The 15468-nt window shown below is 38.4% G+C and overlaps 1 protein-coding gene across 1 annotated transcript; it reads left to right on the forward strand.

The window, feature by feature from the left end:
• Positions 1 to 2814: 2814 nt before the first annotated feature.
• LOC134539134 (transcription initiation factor TFIID subunit 5) lies at positions 2815 to 14551 on the forward strand. The gene is made up of 12 exons (XM_063380881.1): positions 2815 to 3164; positions 3328 to 3516; positions 3737 to 3939; positions 4435 to 4631; positions 4721 to 4922; positions 6759 to 6878; positions 8747 to 8892; positions 9420 to 9557; positions 10713 to 10906; positions 11509 to 11622; positions 12684 to 12861; positions 14266 to 14551. The coding sequence occupies exons 1-12, from the start codon at positions 3030 to 3032 to the stop codon at positions 14472 to 14474; spliced, it is 2025 nt and encodes a 674-aa protein (XP_063236951.1). The 5' UTR covers positions 2815 to 3029; the 3' UTR covers positions 14475 to 14551.
• The last annotated feature ends 917 nt before the right edge of the window (positions 14552 to 15468 follow it).

Here is a 15468-nt window from a genome sequence, read left to right on the forward strand (position 1 = left end):
AAAAAATAAAGTTTTACATGTATCACCAAGTGATCGAATAAAGTATAATAAAAAAAATTTCTACAAATACTTAAAATATTGGAAAATTATTTAATTCTAATAATATAGAGTAGCACCCTTATTTCCCATAAATTTGTGTGACACGGAGATAAAATGTAATTTTAAAAGCTTTTTATTAATCTAGCCTATATGTGAAAATGAACAAATAGCCTAGTTTTACTACCTTTCACCCCACCGTTATTGAGAAATCTAGTATAAAATTTAGAACGAAACACTTTAACTCCTGCCAGTTATGCAACACTCACAACATTCAAATTATACAATTGCCTAAAATCAGGGACACAGTAATGGAGTTATTTAGAAGAAAACATTGTACAAGCAATTAAATTAAAATAACTGCAAACCTAACTTAAAACACACAAACGTGAATGCTGAACAAACTTTACGTGTTATATAACACCACAAGAGAAAAACAGTGTGGTCACACCTTTATTTGTGAGGAAATATAACTTTATAATTAAAGGATGCTATACTTTAGGTACCACAGTTAACAAAATATATCACTTAAAATCTGAAGGTTGCGTTTTAAAAATGTAAGTCGGGTAGCCCGTGCATCAACTGCCCGCACGTAAATCAACATAAGTGTGAAAACCCTGAATAAATTAATATGAAGTGAAAATACATTAAACCAAAATGCAAGGGGATAAGCATACTGAACAAACTGTAATATTCGGCCAGGAAAGTTGGTAACAGCGCGGTTTGGGACGGCGCGGCGGGTCAAAAACAAGACTTTTTCCGAAACAGTTTCACAACTGTTGAAAGAAACAAGCCGTAGTTCCCAAACAACCAAGAATCCTGAGGTCTATTTTTTGTACAAGTCCGTGCCCAGAAGATAACGTAAAGATGTTTTTCTGTCACTATCCCGTTGGAACGTTTGTGTGATAGAACGCTCGTGTCGTTTTTTTCTTCGCCAGAGGAAGACTTGAGTTGGTATTCCGAGTAGATATGTACCAGTACTTGCGCAACATATACACGAAACATCATCATAGTTGGTTCGCAGTTAAATGAGCATTTTAGAGCCTCGCCTAGTGTTTATTTTCAGTCTATTAGTAGTCGAAAGAGTACTTTTATGAGCATTAACAAGAGTACACTTGGCCGAATCTATTAAATTATATTAGTTTTCTGAAAGGATTTTTTATCACGCAGATTTTAAATGTTCACATTAGCCATAATTGACTACAGGTTACATGACCTTACGCAAAGTTTCTTTTCGGGATGGGGGAAGAAAGGAACCTCTTTCAAATTCTTTTCTTTAGTAGGTGGGAATGATATAATGTTATGAGCCCCCTTCCCACTTCGTGTACACCTCTGACGTGTCATAATTTAAATGTTTTAGCAGCTTGTACATGGATCAAAATTTAAAAAAAATATGTGCATCGTTTATCTGTAACTTACAAATATGTATATATCCGCTAGAATATGCTCAATTAATTTTTGATATGAGGCATAGTTATATGAGCATCTGAACCTCCTTTTTTATCCTCTCTCTCTCTATCCTTTTCAAAACTCATAATTCTCCTTGATAATTTTTGTTTCTTCTTCTTCTATTTATCTAAAAGGTGACGAAATGGTATGAAAATAACGTCAACTTCATTCTAAACACAGATAATCGCTAAGTACTGTAAATACAATGCGCTCTCATTAAATTCACAATAGTTTAAACTGCGGCAAAATAGGAATATTTGACTACCTTATTGTCGAAACTGCTCCGTTTCAATACTTTCAATCTATGAATTTTTGATGTTTCAGTGGCTGAATTTCATTGATTCCTCGATGTCACAGATTACTGTTAGCAAGAACCTTAAGTAGTTTTTAAGAATGAACCAATAATCAACAGCTTGTCAGACTTGCACTGCATTTTATTTTACTTAAATCACTGATTCGTTAGACAGCTGAGACATAGTATAACTTCTGCTCTTCAAAGATTTGCCTTCAAAACGGTCAAAATATGTTAAATAACAAGACCATGCCGTTTATTTAACAAATGGAACAAACGTTATTTGTTAAAATTATTAAATATAAAGTAATAACTATATGCAAAACTTTTTAACACATTTTTTCCCCCTTATGAAACAACTTTATCCCCCCATCCCCCAGGGACTAACAAAAGGAAAGATTTTGAATTTGAAAGCAAACAGCGGGGAAAATGGTTCTATCCCCCCCCCCCATTTTTTTTTTTTTTTTTTTTTTTTTTAACAGAACACCAACAGTGTAACTGGAATATGATATTTTGCGTACGGTACGCTCTTCTCTCCCCATTTTCAACACCACAGCTATAATTCGGCTTCAAGCAAATACTATATAACTCTAAAATACTATAACATATAATAATTGCTTTTTCTTTGTGCTAAAACAATGGATTTGTTCACATCCGTGGAATGTTGATAGACAATAAAATCTGAAATGGAATAAAGAATTTTTAGAATCATAAACACATGTAAAATGTCTCAATGTGTAGTATTTAGTCACAATTTAATGTTCATTTGAGTAAATCATCAATTGATTCTGTTAAAAGTACGATGTAGGCAAATACGTTCAACCAGCTTTGGACATATTGCCCTAATAGTATGGAATATTTATTTAAGACGCTGTCTGAATTATAAATATAATCATGTCATAAAACGATATATATAAATCAATCAGTGGACAGCAATATTTAAAAAAATCTTTTAATAAAAATATATAAATATTTAGATTTGTGAAATATTTCATTGCTAGTAGGACATTTTTGAATTCCACTGGAAATTTTATTATATGAAGAACGGCAACACTGGGTAATGTAAACATGTTTTTTTTTCAGTGATGTAAAAAAACTACTCTGTTGATGTGAGTAGTTGTTACGGATTTTTGCATTTTGTTTTCTGTTTTGATTAGCTTTTGTAGTATGATTTATCAAAAAATGTAATCCAAATATATCTAACAACGGTTTGTATTCTAAGTTTCATTTTAAGCATAAAGCGTAAATAAACATGGCTGACACAGAAAACTTACAGCCTCGTCAGCCTCAGCACGTCTCTTCTGCTGAAAATACATCTCGTTCTGTCAAAATGGACAAAAGCACAGCGCTGGCGATATTAGGAGTACTTAAAAAGTATAATTTAAAGGTATGTATTGAAATGAGTGAGTTTATGTTATAATAATGCTGGTGTTGGTGTAGTATGTGACTTAGTAGGGGTTACCTAGTGGGGGATAATTTTTTAGAGTTGGGGCTCTTCTGAAAAATTGGATTAAAACTCTGTAATTTAAATTTTTTTGGTATGTTTCCAGGACACAGAGGAACTGCTCAAGAGGGAAGCCAACATCCAGGATGCGGACGGATCAGGCGAAGTGGAGCAGAGCGACTCGGAGGTCAGCAACATGCTGTCTGCGTACAAGAGCGAGGGAGACCCACAAGTGTATGAAAGCGCCTACGTCGAGCTCAAGAAGTTCGTCGAAGGAGCACTCGACATATACAAGGTAGTATTTTCCATCTCTGGATCTGCCACCAGTCTAACACCGGCGATTTTTTTTACGTCGCGGCTTTTTCATGAATAAATTACTTAAACTATCTGTATCAAATGGATTCGCTGTCGATGAGACTATGTTCCCAAATAAAATGGGAAACTTCAGAATGAAACATTGGATGACGTTTCTTTAGCTTTGTTCTAACCTAGCCAGGTGGCACTGTGTGTTGCAGCACGAGTTGGGGATGATCCTGTACCCGGTGTTTGTACACATGTACCTTGAGCTGGTGTACAACGGGCACGAAGAGCAGGCCATCAGGTTCATGGAGCGGTTTGGGCGCGACCAGGACGACTATTACCAGGAGGACATCATGAGGCTGTCGCACATCACCAAGAAGAACCACATGAAGGGAAACGAGCTATCTGAAACGTTCAGGTGCGTGTCCTAAAGTATTTGTTTTTGGTTTGATTATCATCTGCGCTTCTTTCCCTGTTAACATTCCTTAATTCATTGCCTTTAACTCATCTTTTTATTTTTATTCAGGTTATCACGTTAACCACCAACTGGACATTTTCTTCAGGTCTCTTTCAGCCTATATTTTCTTCCCATTGGTATTTTTAGCCAACAGTCTTTTCTTGGATGGTGTCGAATCCTTTTCTATTATTTTTTCTGATTTTTCCTTTCCTTCATGGCACCACCTCATCAAATTATTTTCATAATCGTGTATATTCCTTCAAATTAACATTTGAAAACGTGATTATCTAGTGCTGAAGAGGTCAGTTTGTTGAGAAGGTTGGATATGTCAGGTTGTTTTTGCAACATAAACGGAGATAAAACTTGTGATCCAAGATTAGTTATATTTTGGAAATGTAGAGAATAGTAGATTATTGATCCGAGATGACCTGCGTCGGTAAACCTACTGTGTCGCAGGTCGAACGAGTTCATCATCCGCATGTCCCGCGACACTCTGTCGATCCTGAAGCGGCACCTGCAGGAGAAGAAGCACAGCGTGCTGCTGAACATCGTTCACGAGCGGCTGTACTTCGACATGTACGAGGGAGTCGCCCGCAACAAGCAGCAGATAGAGGCGACGGCCGGCTCCGTGGTGGGGGAAGCCACCAGGCAAGGTTCGCCCTGTTCTTGTGGATCGCCGCACGTCTTGTTCGGTGTTTGGCGTCCGCTCCTAGCCGCAGGCGTGGCCGGTTTCTTGGCGCAGACAACAAGACGAAGGTGTACTACGGGCTGCTGAAGGAGCCGGACATCCAGTACGTGCCCGCGGAGGAGGAGGAAGACGGGGACGTGGACGGCGCTGGGGACAAGCCGAAGAAGAAGAAGCAGCGCAAGGACCCGCTGTTCTCCAAGAAGACCAAGTCCGACCCGAACGCCCCTCCCGTGGACCGCATGCCGCTGCCCGAACTGTGAGTGAGCTGCCGAGGCCCTTCCAAGGGGGCCCGCCTGGTCGGGGGTGTATCTGTGCGAGATGCTCGCTGGTGCTTCTAGCGCGGTATCGCATCCACGCGCGAGACTCTCGACTGGCGTGTCATCTTCTAGTTATGCGTAGGTAGGGACACCTGTATTTCGCGAATACATCTCGTGTTAAGGTACTTCACAAAATGCTGTAGCTTTTCTCCTGTGGTTATTGACTGAGGTCGGGGAGGGATGGCGTCCCGCTCTTGACGGGGGCCGATGAGAATGTGATCACCGTACTGCTGCACCCTCACAATTTGCCATGACCATGACTCTTAGAAAAAGCTACAGTGTTTTGTGAAATACCTTGACACGAAATGAAATCGCGAAATACAGGTGTCCCTACGCATAGGACATTTGAGTGGTAACCATAACGTAAGATGGCAGAGGAATGAAGATAAAGGTGCCTTTCAAGGCCCTTGTGTGCTTTCAAGAATCTTTACCGGTTATTTCTTGCTCTGAAAATACACATTTTAGACATTCTCACCCTTCTAAAAATAATTTTTAAAACAAAATACGGAAACAACTACCTACTCATCCACCTTCAGGGTATTCTTAAATGCTTTTTTGTAAACAGACACCATTCTGATATATTGAACAGTTTTCAAATCGTGTTGGTTTCTTCTGAAGCTCTGTGCCCGGGTAGGTGGACCCCTTAACCCGCAAACAGTTTTCTCTCATTGACTGGTGCAGTCCATCCCATGGTTCAGTGCATATTTTTGATGATTTCATGTTGGGCATTAATAAGTAATTCTGCACATAATATTTTATTTATTAATATATATATTTTTTTTAAATTTATTTTTTACCTTTCAAGTAAATGCACTTGTTCGTGGGATATACCATATTTACCCGAAAATACTGCGACCCCAACATTTTTGATTTTGAGTATATGAAAAATACTTTATGGGGTAAAAATCACAAATCAAACCCAAATTTATTTATTTTTATACCTTTTTTGGTGTTTTTATGGTGACACTTTCTGTTATTAAAATGATTTGCATTGTACTTTTTGAAATAGCAAGCTGTAATCATAAATATAAAAAAGGCAGCAATTATAAGGAAAAGAGTTCCATGGCTATAGTTCATAGCCATTCGTTAGAGAGCAGAGAATGCTGTGATATATAGTGGTCACCAGGAATGGGGAGAGGGGAAGGAGGTTGCCTTGCAAGCAGCCATTCAAAAGTGTTATCTTGTCTCATTTGTCACGCCTGCTGACCCCCCCTTCCTTCCTTTTCCATCGCAAGGTTCAGAAAGACATAATAAACAAGAGGGGACTAAAATGGTATGTGATGAAGTTACGAGGTAGAGCGTGTCTCTTTTCTTTAACTAAGTTGTTCCCATCCCTGCATATTCACATCGTTCATCCTCAAGATACAAGTTTGCGAATATAATGCGACCTCCACTTTTATTTCCCAGTCTTGGTAAAAAATCATAGCTATATATTCAGGTAAATACTCCAAATTTTGTTCATGCACTTTTGAAACTTAACTGTTAGATTTTGGTTATTTTTTAAGAGGGATGGAGAATATTTTTCAATGATTTGATACAAATACTGTTTCTAAGAATGTAGCCTAAGTGCTTAAAATTTGTAATAGTACTTTCTAGACACGTGACATCTCTACAAGAGTAGTATGGTTGCATATTTCTGTCATACTTTTCAGCTGGCCTGTGATCAAAGTATCTCTGGTTCAGTGTCGGTGAAGGTGTGAATTTATTGTGCAATGTAAATTTCTTAATTTGCTAGACACCGTCATGCTCAACTTGTGTGTTTTCTTATGTTGCAGCAAAGATGCTGACAAGCTTGAGAAAGTCAAGGCGTTGCGGGAGGCGTCAAAGCGAGTGACTTTAGGCCCAGATTCTCTCCCGTCCATCTGCTTCTACACATTGCTCAACTCTGCACAGATGTACGTTGCATAGTGGAGCGGACAGGAGCCATTCCAACATTTTATCTAGTACAGTAAAAACCATTTAAGACGATACTCATTAAGACAGGTTTACCATTACCCTAAACATCTCTCTTTTAATACATTTTGGGGTTATTATGTTTTCCCATTTAGAAGCATAAAATAAACACAAAATGACACAAAAAATTAATTTTCTATCAAAAATCCTTACCTAATAGTTGCCCGAATGTCATAACAGTTGTGTTGTAGTCAAAGAACTATAGCACTACAATGCCATCTTTTATTTCCTGAACGGTCATCTTTCATGTAACATGATTTTCAGTGGTTGATTCCTGCAAATTCACGTACGCGTTGAAAAATGTACAATTTACAGTATTTTAAACTCAACATAAATAACAATGGTGTAAAAAAATGTGTGAGTACTTTAAAAAACATGAATATACTCTGCATTTAAACACATGCGTGATCAAATTTCCGTCTGAAAACAGTGGCGGAAAAAATTACCATAGATAATTGAAAACACTTTTTTTTAAACTTAAATAGAAACAATTATATGGTCGTGTGCATTAGTATTTAGAAGCTTTTCTGATGGAAAAAACAATAAATCTCTATAACCATGTATTACAGCAGTTAATACTGGCATTATTTTGCCACGCACATTAAAATGCATGAACACGAAAGGTGCCATGGGGTATAAATCAATACTAGTCACAATAATTCTAGTGTGTATCAAAGAATATAAAATGTGCACATTAGCAGCTTACTTGCCACATTTATCTATGACGAAACACACATTGCGACTAAAAAACGAAACAAACGTAAATAAACAATCTGGATCTGAGAGAAAATTTGCAATAAACGTGATTGTAATTAGTATGGTATTATTTTTTATATTTTATATATTTTATGAGGGGAAAAAATGTAAAACATAGAAAACTCAAGGTAATAATCGGAAGTAAGAGAGTGGGAACCCTGAGTCAGTGTGCTTAATGAATGAACATTGGTAATTTTTTTTGTAGAATTTTAATATATGCTTACTTACATGTTAAAAATTTCAATTCACAAATTATTTTTCGAATAAAATCAATAGTAAGTTACATCCTTTATTCAACAAATTCAGTGTGTGGAAACCTTTAAATTGAAAGTAGCACTATTACCTATATTAGTAATTTTTTTTGCCAGGAAAAGTCAGTATGGTCAAGAATTTTTGACTATCAGATTTAATTTAATTCCTTGATCTAGGAAGTGTGTATCAGGCTTTTTACGTTACCTATATGGTGGTTTTGTGTGGCACTATACTTAGTTACAAATTTTAGCACTGCAAGATGATGAATTTTCTTTCTCAAATTATTTTGAAACGAAATACACAGTAATAGGTGACTTTTACCCCAGTGATTTGAGATACCTTTCACTATGCTAACCCGCCATCTTGAAAGCTTTGTGTCTCAGTATGAGGGTGATGAGGGTCAGGCCACAAGGCAGCAGAGTCGTGAGAGGCTTGGTCTAATCGCGGGAAGGTTTGGAGGCCCGAGAACACCTTGCGTTTCGAACAGGGATTCCCTGTTAGAACACTAGAACAGAGAAATTTGTAATGTTGGTCAGGGGGAAAGTCATATTTCTGTGGACGTCCTGTATTAATATTGTAACAAAAACAGTGTTTACAGGATGTGCATTACCGTGACGACAAGAATTATTTTGAGGTGCGACAGTAATTGCTGACTCGTTACCAGCGGTACCGTACCTGGCACAAGTCCACGGACAGCAGGCCAGACGGGGCACTTGCAGACGGGCGGTTAGGCAGTGAGCGCGAGGCGTACGTGAGAGTCGGCGGGCGGCGGTTGGGAGCGGCGCTGCTCTGGTGTCTGCAGCGTGACGTGCGCCGAGGTGGCCGAGGACTCGAGCCTTCTGGCGGTGGGCTTCAGCGACGCCATCGTCAGGGTGTGGACGCTGCTGCCCCAGAAGCTGCGAGCCATGAAGAGCGCGGAGCAGCTGCAGGACATTGACCGAGAAGCAGGTGCGTCCCGTCCGCAACGCAGCATTACAGTTGTGGGATGCGACATTCACTACTGCAACTGCATCTGGACGTACATTTCAAAGACCAGTTTCATTGCCATAGTGGGAGAGATGATTTCAAAAGTAATTTCATTTAAAAGAAATCGTTATGTGGACGCCACACACAGTTCAAACACACTAAAAATTAACACAACACTGTTTACACGTCCAAACATCAGCAATTCCGTCCTTATTTGCAGTGACATTTTTTTTGAGCGTGAAGTGTTGAGTTTTAAATTTCTTCGGATGTTGAATGTTCTGGTACGTAAATTATATTTGTTAGAAGCTAATCAATCGCTGCAGTTTCTTTTTGTCGGTATCATATTTTAAATAAAAGTTTGATTATTAACAACTGTAAGATGGTGATTCTGTTTCTCTTACAAGGAACCATATACAAGTAGTATGTAAGATGTGACTATATTAAATCTATATTTTTAGGAGTTTTTTTTTTACAGAGAGTGGTAATGAATGATTTTTTTTGTATGCCAGTTGATGTGTTGGTGCGGATGATGGACGACCGAACTGCTGAAGTAAGTCGCACGCTCTACGGCCACAGTGGTCCCGTCTATCGAGTGGCGTTCAGCCCAGACAGGAGCCTGCTGCTGTCTTGCTCTGAAGATGCCACAGGTTAGAATACCTTTTTTTTTTTTTTTTTTTTAAAGTCGTTGTTAACTTGCATTTCGATGTTATGCGGTTGTTTCGACGTTGGTTTTCAGTGCTGTTTCGGTTTCATTGCAATTCACCATATAGGTAATCTTGCCCCTAGTAATATGGCATCAGTTGCGCAGCTCGCATTCTGATATTTTTTTGAAAATTCTGTCGGTTGACTTTGACTGCCAGGTCACGTTGCTGCACTGCTGGCGGTTTTTGTTCGCTCGCTCTGAATTTATGGGTTGTCATTTCAGTATTTTGTATTTTTCAAGAGGGTTACAGTGTCATAGATTTTTTTTATTAGGTATTGAAATCCAAATCGGCAAATGCAACATAATATCAGAGATTTTTAAAAACCTATGCTCATCTGTATTTTTTTTCTTTCCATAGAACAGTTTATTAAAACTTTTTTCAAATTCATTGTACTGTATATTCATATATATATATATATATATATATATTTTTTTTTGGCATTCACGTTAAAATTATATTGACGTTCTGTAATCCAGCATGGCCTTGACCCCGTTTGTGTCAGATTTAAGACCTTTTGCAGAGGAGTGTCTAATTACATGGCATGACTAGAATCTGCAAGATTATTTGCGTCTTAATTAACTATTGCTTAGTAAATATTTTAAAAACATTGAGAAATATTCAAAAAATATTTTTTTTCTCCCAATTTTAGAGAAAAAAATTAAAAATTTTTTGTAGTAAGTTTACCTTAAACATTTGAGTTAATGTTTTACTGCAGTTGTTTACTTCAGATGTTAAATTGCATTTGTTTGCTACTAATGTTTACCTAGAGTTTATTAATTATTCTTAATTAGATAATTACATTGTTTTAAGGTTTATAATGCTGAAATAGAAGTTTTTTCTTTTTTCTTTTATTTCAAATGTTTAGTTAGTTTTTTAGTGTCGATGTTTAGTTAAAGTTTATTTATTATTGTTGTTTAGTTGGAGTTGTTGATTACTGATGTTTAATGCGTTACTATTCAAGAGTATTAATTTTAAATGGAGCAGTATAATACAAATATTTATTAGACTTGTGTTAATGTTGAACTCTGCGTTCGTTTAATATGTACGGTGTTCGTTTCGGAGTCGTCCAAGATTGTCGAGGTGAGTGCGTGACCGCAGTGCGGCTGTGGAGCCTGCTGACGTGGACGGCGCTGGTGTGCTACAAGGGCCACATGTGCCCCGTGTGGGACGTGCGCTTCTCCCCGCACGGCTACTACTTCGTCACGGCGGGCCACGACAAGACGGCGCGCCTCTGGGCCACGGACCAACACCAGCCGCTGCGCATCTTCGTGGGCCACTTCTCCGACGTGGACGTGAGTGCCCGGTGCTTCTGGCACTGCCGTCGCCCGTCGCACGGCTTTCTCACGGTGCATAGACCGACTACGAGATCTGAGCTGTGACTATTACATTAGAGGGCAGAGGGATGACGATGAAGGTGTAATGCGAGCCTCTCCAGTGCTTTTACGAATCTTTACTGCACGTTTCATGCCAAAAAATTTATTCTGAAAAACACGCCTTTATTTTCCACGTATTTTTGTGGCGTGTTACTACCTCAAATTATTTCAACAAAATAATTTTTCCTTGAGCCACAAAATTCATGGTGGTTGTAGAACTATATTCATTTAAACATAGTAGTTTGGGTGCTCATTGTTCCCTCATAAATACTTTCTCTATTATTTACAATAAAAATTTTGTTCAGCCGCTACTTCAGAGACGTGTGCCAAACTTGAGAAGCACTTTAGGTTTAGACAATGAGTCATATTTAGGTTTTCACTTTTCATATATTTATTTTGTCAATATCATACTGCAGCCGTAGGTTTCTCAGTTGATTCAGACTTGACCTATATATAATTCCCCCCCTCCCAATTTTTACCTTTAAGATCCTGTGAGGTGTGTATTTTTTTGAATGTTGCAGTGTGTTCAGTTCCACCCAAACTCCAACTACGTGGCAACAGGCTCTAGCGATCGCATCGTCCGCCTGTGGGACTGCGTCACGGGCAATCCTGTACGTTGGATGACCGGCCATAAGGTCAGTTAGTTTTTTTAAGTTTCAAGGCTTGTTACTTTCTTCAAATGATTTGTGCAGTGGGGAATTTTGATTTAATGCAATTTCTTGGTCATTCGCCATTGCAGTTTTTGCACTTTTTGTCATAGGTACAATTCGTAAAGGCAAGATAAATAAATACAAAAACTAAACCCACAGAAAACAACCTTTTATGATAATCAAAAAACTAACAGTACATATACACATAGCTAGAACAATAGAACATATTTTAATGCAAGAATTAAGGCAGAGCCATTGCCTTAATTAATTGATGCACGTAATCAAAAATAACATTAAGCGACTTCTACTGTACTGTTAACCATTATGTTACAGTTTACAAGTTATTTTTCCTTAGAGCGGATGTTTACGTACACAAGTGTTTTTCATGTGTGATAATGTGCTTTGTTCAAAATAAGTTTGTTTTCTGTAAACACATTGTCATTAATTCATTTTTAGAAAATTTGCTGTTCAGACTTAAGATTATCATGACTACTTGGGTCAAAATATTTCTACCTTAAGGGGCTCGCCTAGTCTGGGGTATATTTGTGTCGGTGAGGCAGGATGATAAGTACTACGCTTGCTGGTGCCGTATTACCTCTCCAAGGCTCTGAACATTCTTCTCATCGTGATTGGAGCATCTGTGAGATTTAAGTGGTGACCATAACATTGTATAGCGGAGAAATGATAAACATGCAGTGCAAGCCCCTTGAGTGCTTCCAATAATCTTTACCAGATGTTTCACGTGTAAACATTATTCTGAATACATGCATTTTGATCATTTTCACTGTTCTAAATACATACAGTTTAAAACTGAAATATGGAACAGAACTACTCATCCACCCTCAGGATATTCTTACATGCCACCACTAGGTACCTTGAGCAGTTTTCAGATTCTGTGACTGTGTGCGTGTGACTGTGCGTGCATGTGACTGTGCGTGCGTGTGACTGTGTGCGTGTGCATGTGACTGTGTGTGTGTGTGCAATGCTGCCGTGTGGTGTCGGTAATCGCGAGAGGGGGGACGTGCCGGGACCTGGGTCGCCCGCAGGCCCCCGTCTACACGCTGAGCTTCTCGGTGGAGGGGCGGTTCCTGGCGTCGGCGGGCGCAGACTGCCGGGTGCTGGTGTGGGACCTGGCCCACGGCCACCTGCTCGCCGAGCTGACGGGGCACACGGGCACCATTCACACGCTGGCCTTCAGTCGCGACGGGCACGTGCTCACCTCAGGTACCGGCCACGCCGCCGCTCGCAGGCTTGCCCGCGGGCCGAATCCCTATCTCCTTGAAACAGGTTCTCAATAACGCTCACTCCTCGAATCAGAATCTCAGTCTCAAGGGTGAAAAATGAAATAATGAACAATAATAAAAAAAAATGTTAACTAACATCAAATCGTCGGCTTACTTCTAAAACCTCGTAACTCTATTTTAATCAATTTTACGGGAGAACTTATGAGCTTTTGGAGCACGGTTTCTACTGACAAAGATACGAGGTTTTATAATTTGTAAATAGAAAAGAGTAGGCTTACGATTTTTATCAGCATATGCACTACGAAAAAAAAAAAAAAATACACCAAACATATCCGGAATGTAAGACTGGGAAAATCTGGACTTACGAGGATTTAGAAGTAAGCCGACGAAATGCTATTTCATAGCACCTGTTGGTTGGGAAGGTTGTTAGCCACATTTTAAATTGGTGATCCTTATTGATTTAACAGTAGCTAAACTTATACCAACCAACCCATTTCACAATATCACTGCATTATATTTATATTTAACTTAACCATTTTATAAAATAATGAAAATCACTTGAATTATCACAATGACCTCTTACATAATTATTGGAAAACAATGCCAGGAAATTAAGAATACGTAAACCTTTTATTGATTTTTCATCCCGGAAACTATCTCAAAAATATATTTGTAGCATCATCTATAACTATAATAAATTCAACCAGAAAAAAATTTACTGTTGAACATGTGTTAAGTATGAAATAAAGCAGTAAATAGACCAACTCTCTATCAGTTGGCATAACAGGGCAGAACCTACACATTGTGTACATTGCTAGATGTAATAACTGAAGTAAATGAAAACGTACGGACGGGGTTAAAGGTACGTTAAACAAATTGTTATGTTTTCACGTACCATTAACAATTATTTCTTTTCCTAAGCTATAAAAGTTTTTGAAACGTAAAGTAAACAAACCAGAAGATAGATTAATACTGTATTAGGTATTTTTCACATTTCTTCGCATATGTACCAAAGAACAATTTTTTCTCTACTTGGAAACAAAAACTTTTTGTGTAATTTCAAGTAATAAAAGAAATTACGGTAAAACCAGACATAAATGTAAAATGGGTAGCAGCAGACACAGAGCGTGTGCGTGCGTTTGTGACTGCTTTGTGATCAAGTGTCCTCTCGGCCAATGAAGTACATAGTGCCCTTTATGCCTGCTAGATTCAAATTTGTGCACAATTGTTTCTGCCTGCTAACTCTGCAGGGTTGTGCTTCCGGACGAATGCATCTCGACAGAAATAGCTTGTTTTGGCGTTCCCTGCCACCTGTTGAAGTTATGCCCCGCAGTGGCCAGTCACCCTGGGTTGCGAATGGAAGGTCGGTGCTGACCTGTCGCAGGCTCGCTCGACTGCACCATCAAGCTGTGGGACTTCACGCGCCTCGCGGAGGAGGTCTCGCTCGAGGACGTGAACATCTCCCACAACCCGGACATCAAGAAGAACGGCTCGTACCTCCTGCGGTCCTACGCCACCAAGAACTCTGCCATCCTGACTCTCCACTTCACTCGCAGGAACCTGCTGTTCGGAGTGGGCATATTCGACTCGTAACCGTTCCTCGTGTGTGTGTGCGCGTGCTGCGACGCAAATGTACTAAAGAAGTAAAAGGACATTTTATTTATATTAAATAGTTGCACTTCATTCATGAAAAAAAAAAATTTAGTTCCTGTACATTAGTTGAGCGATGGCAAATTCAACTAGCTGGCCGGTATTTTTTTTTTTTTTTTTCAGTATTACATCTTTAATGCTGATCAAGCTTCATTAAGTAATGCAGATTTTAGTTATAGGTGTTATGTAAATTAAATAAATAATTTAGCATTATATAAATACAGTAGAACCCCTGTCATACACTTTTCAACGGAGGGCACAAAAATGGTGTATGATGCGGGAAAGTGTATGAAAAGGGAATGGCAATAATAATTTTTTTTTCCAATCTAGCATACCAGCACAATGTCAGATTAAACATAAATACATATGTGTAAGTAATTGCAGTATATTAATGAAAGATATGAATTCATCATTATATATACATATAATAAAACCACCAGAAATGTAAAATACAGTCCATAATCAAGTAAAGCTGACATGAGAAACAGTGGCCTTACAAAATGTTATGAAGTCCTATCTTGGAAGGGGGGAAAAGTCACCAAGCCTAAATTAGAAATTAAAAAAAAATAGGCTATTGTAAAAAAAAAAATCACAAATTTTTGCTTGTTTGTTTCATTTTACAAACAACTTTATGCAACAGAACAATTTTCAATAAAATTTTAACTTGATAAACGTAAAATACAATACAATCCGATCGTAAGAAAACAATAACAAACGGGTATATTCAGTTCATTGAATGCACAAAATATGAGATCCGTTCCTTGGTCAAGCGCTTGCACACTTTTCATCATTGCTAGTTTGCGCCACTAGTCTCGCTTGATGCTGGCCATAGATGCTACTAGCGAAGTGCACAGTCTTCCTGATACTATCCATATCTATGGCGCGATAAAGTTATTTTCTTACGTTTGCAAAAGTAAACAATGAACGTTTTTTAAAA

Source organism: Bacillus rossius, chromosome 14 (genome assembly GCF_032445375.1).
Source record: "Bacillus rossius redtenbacheri isolate Brsri chromosome 14, Brsri_v3, whole genome shotgun sequence".
In the NCBI taxonomy this organism is placed as follows: Eukaryota; Metazoa; Arthropoda; class Insecta; order Phasmatodea; family Bacillidae; genus Bacillus; species Bacillus rossius.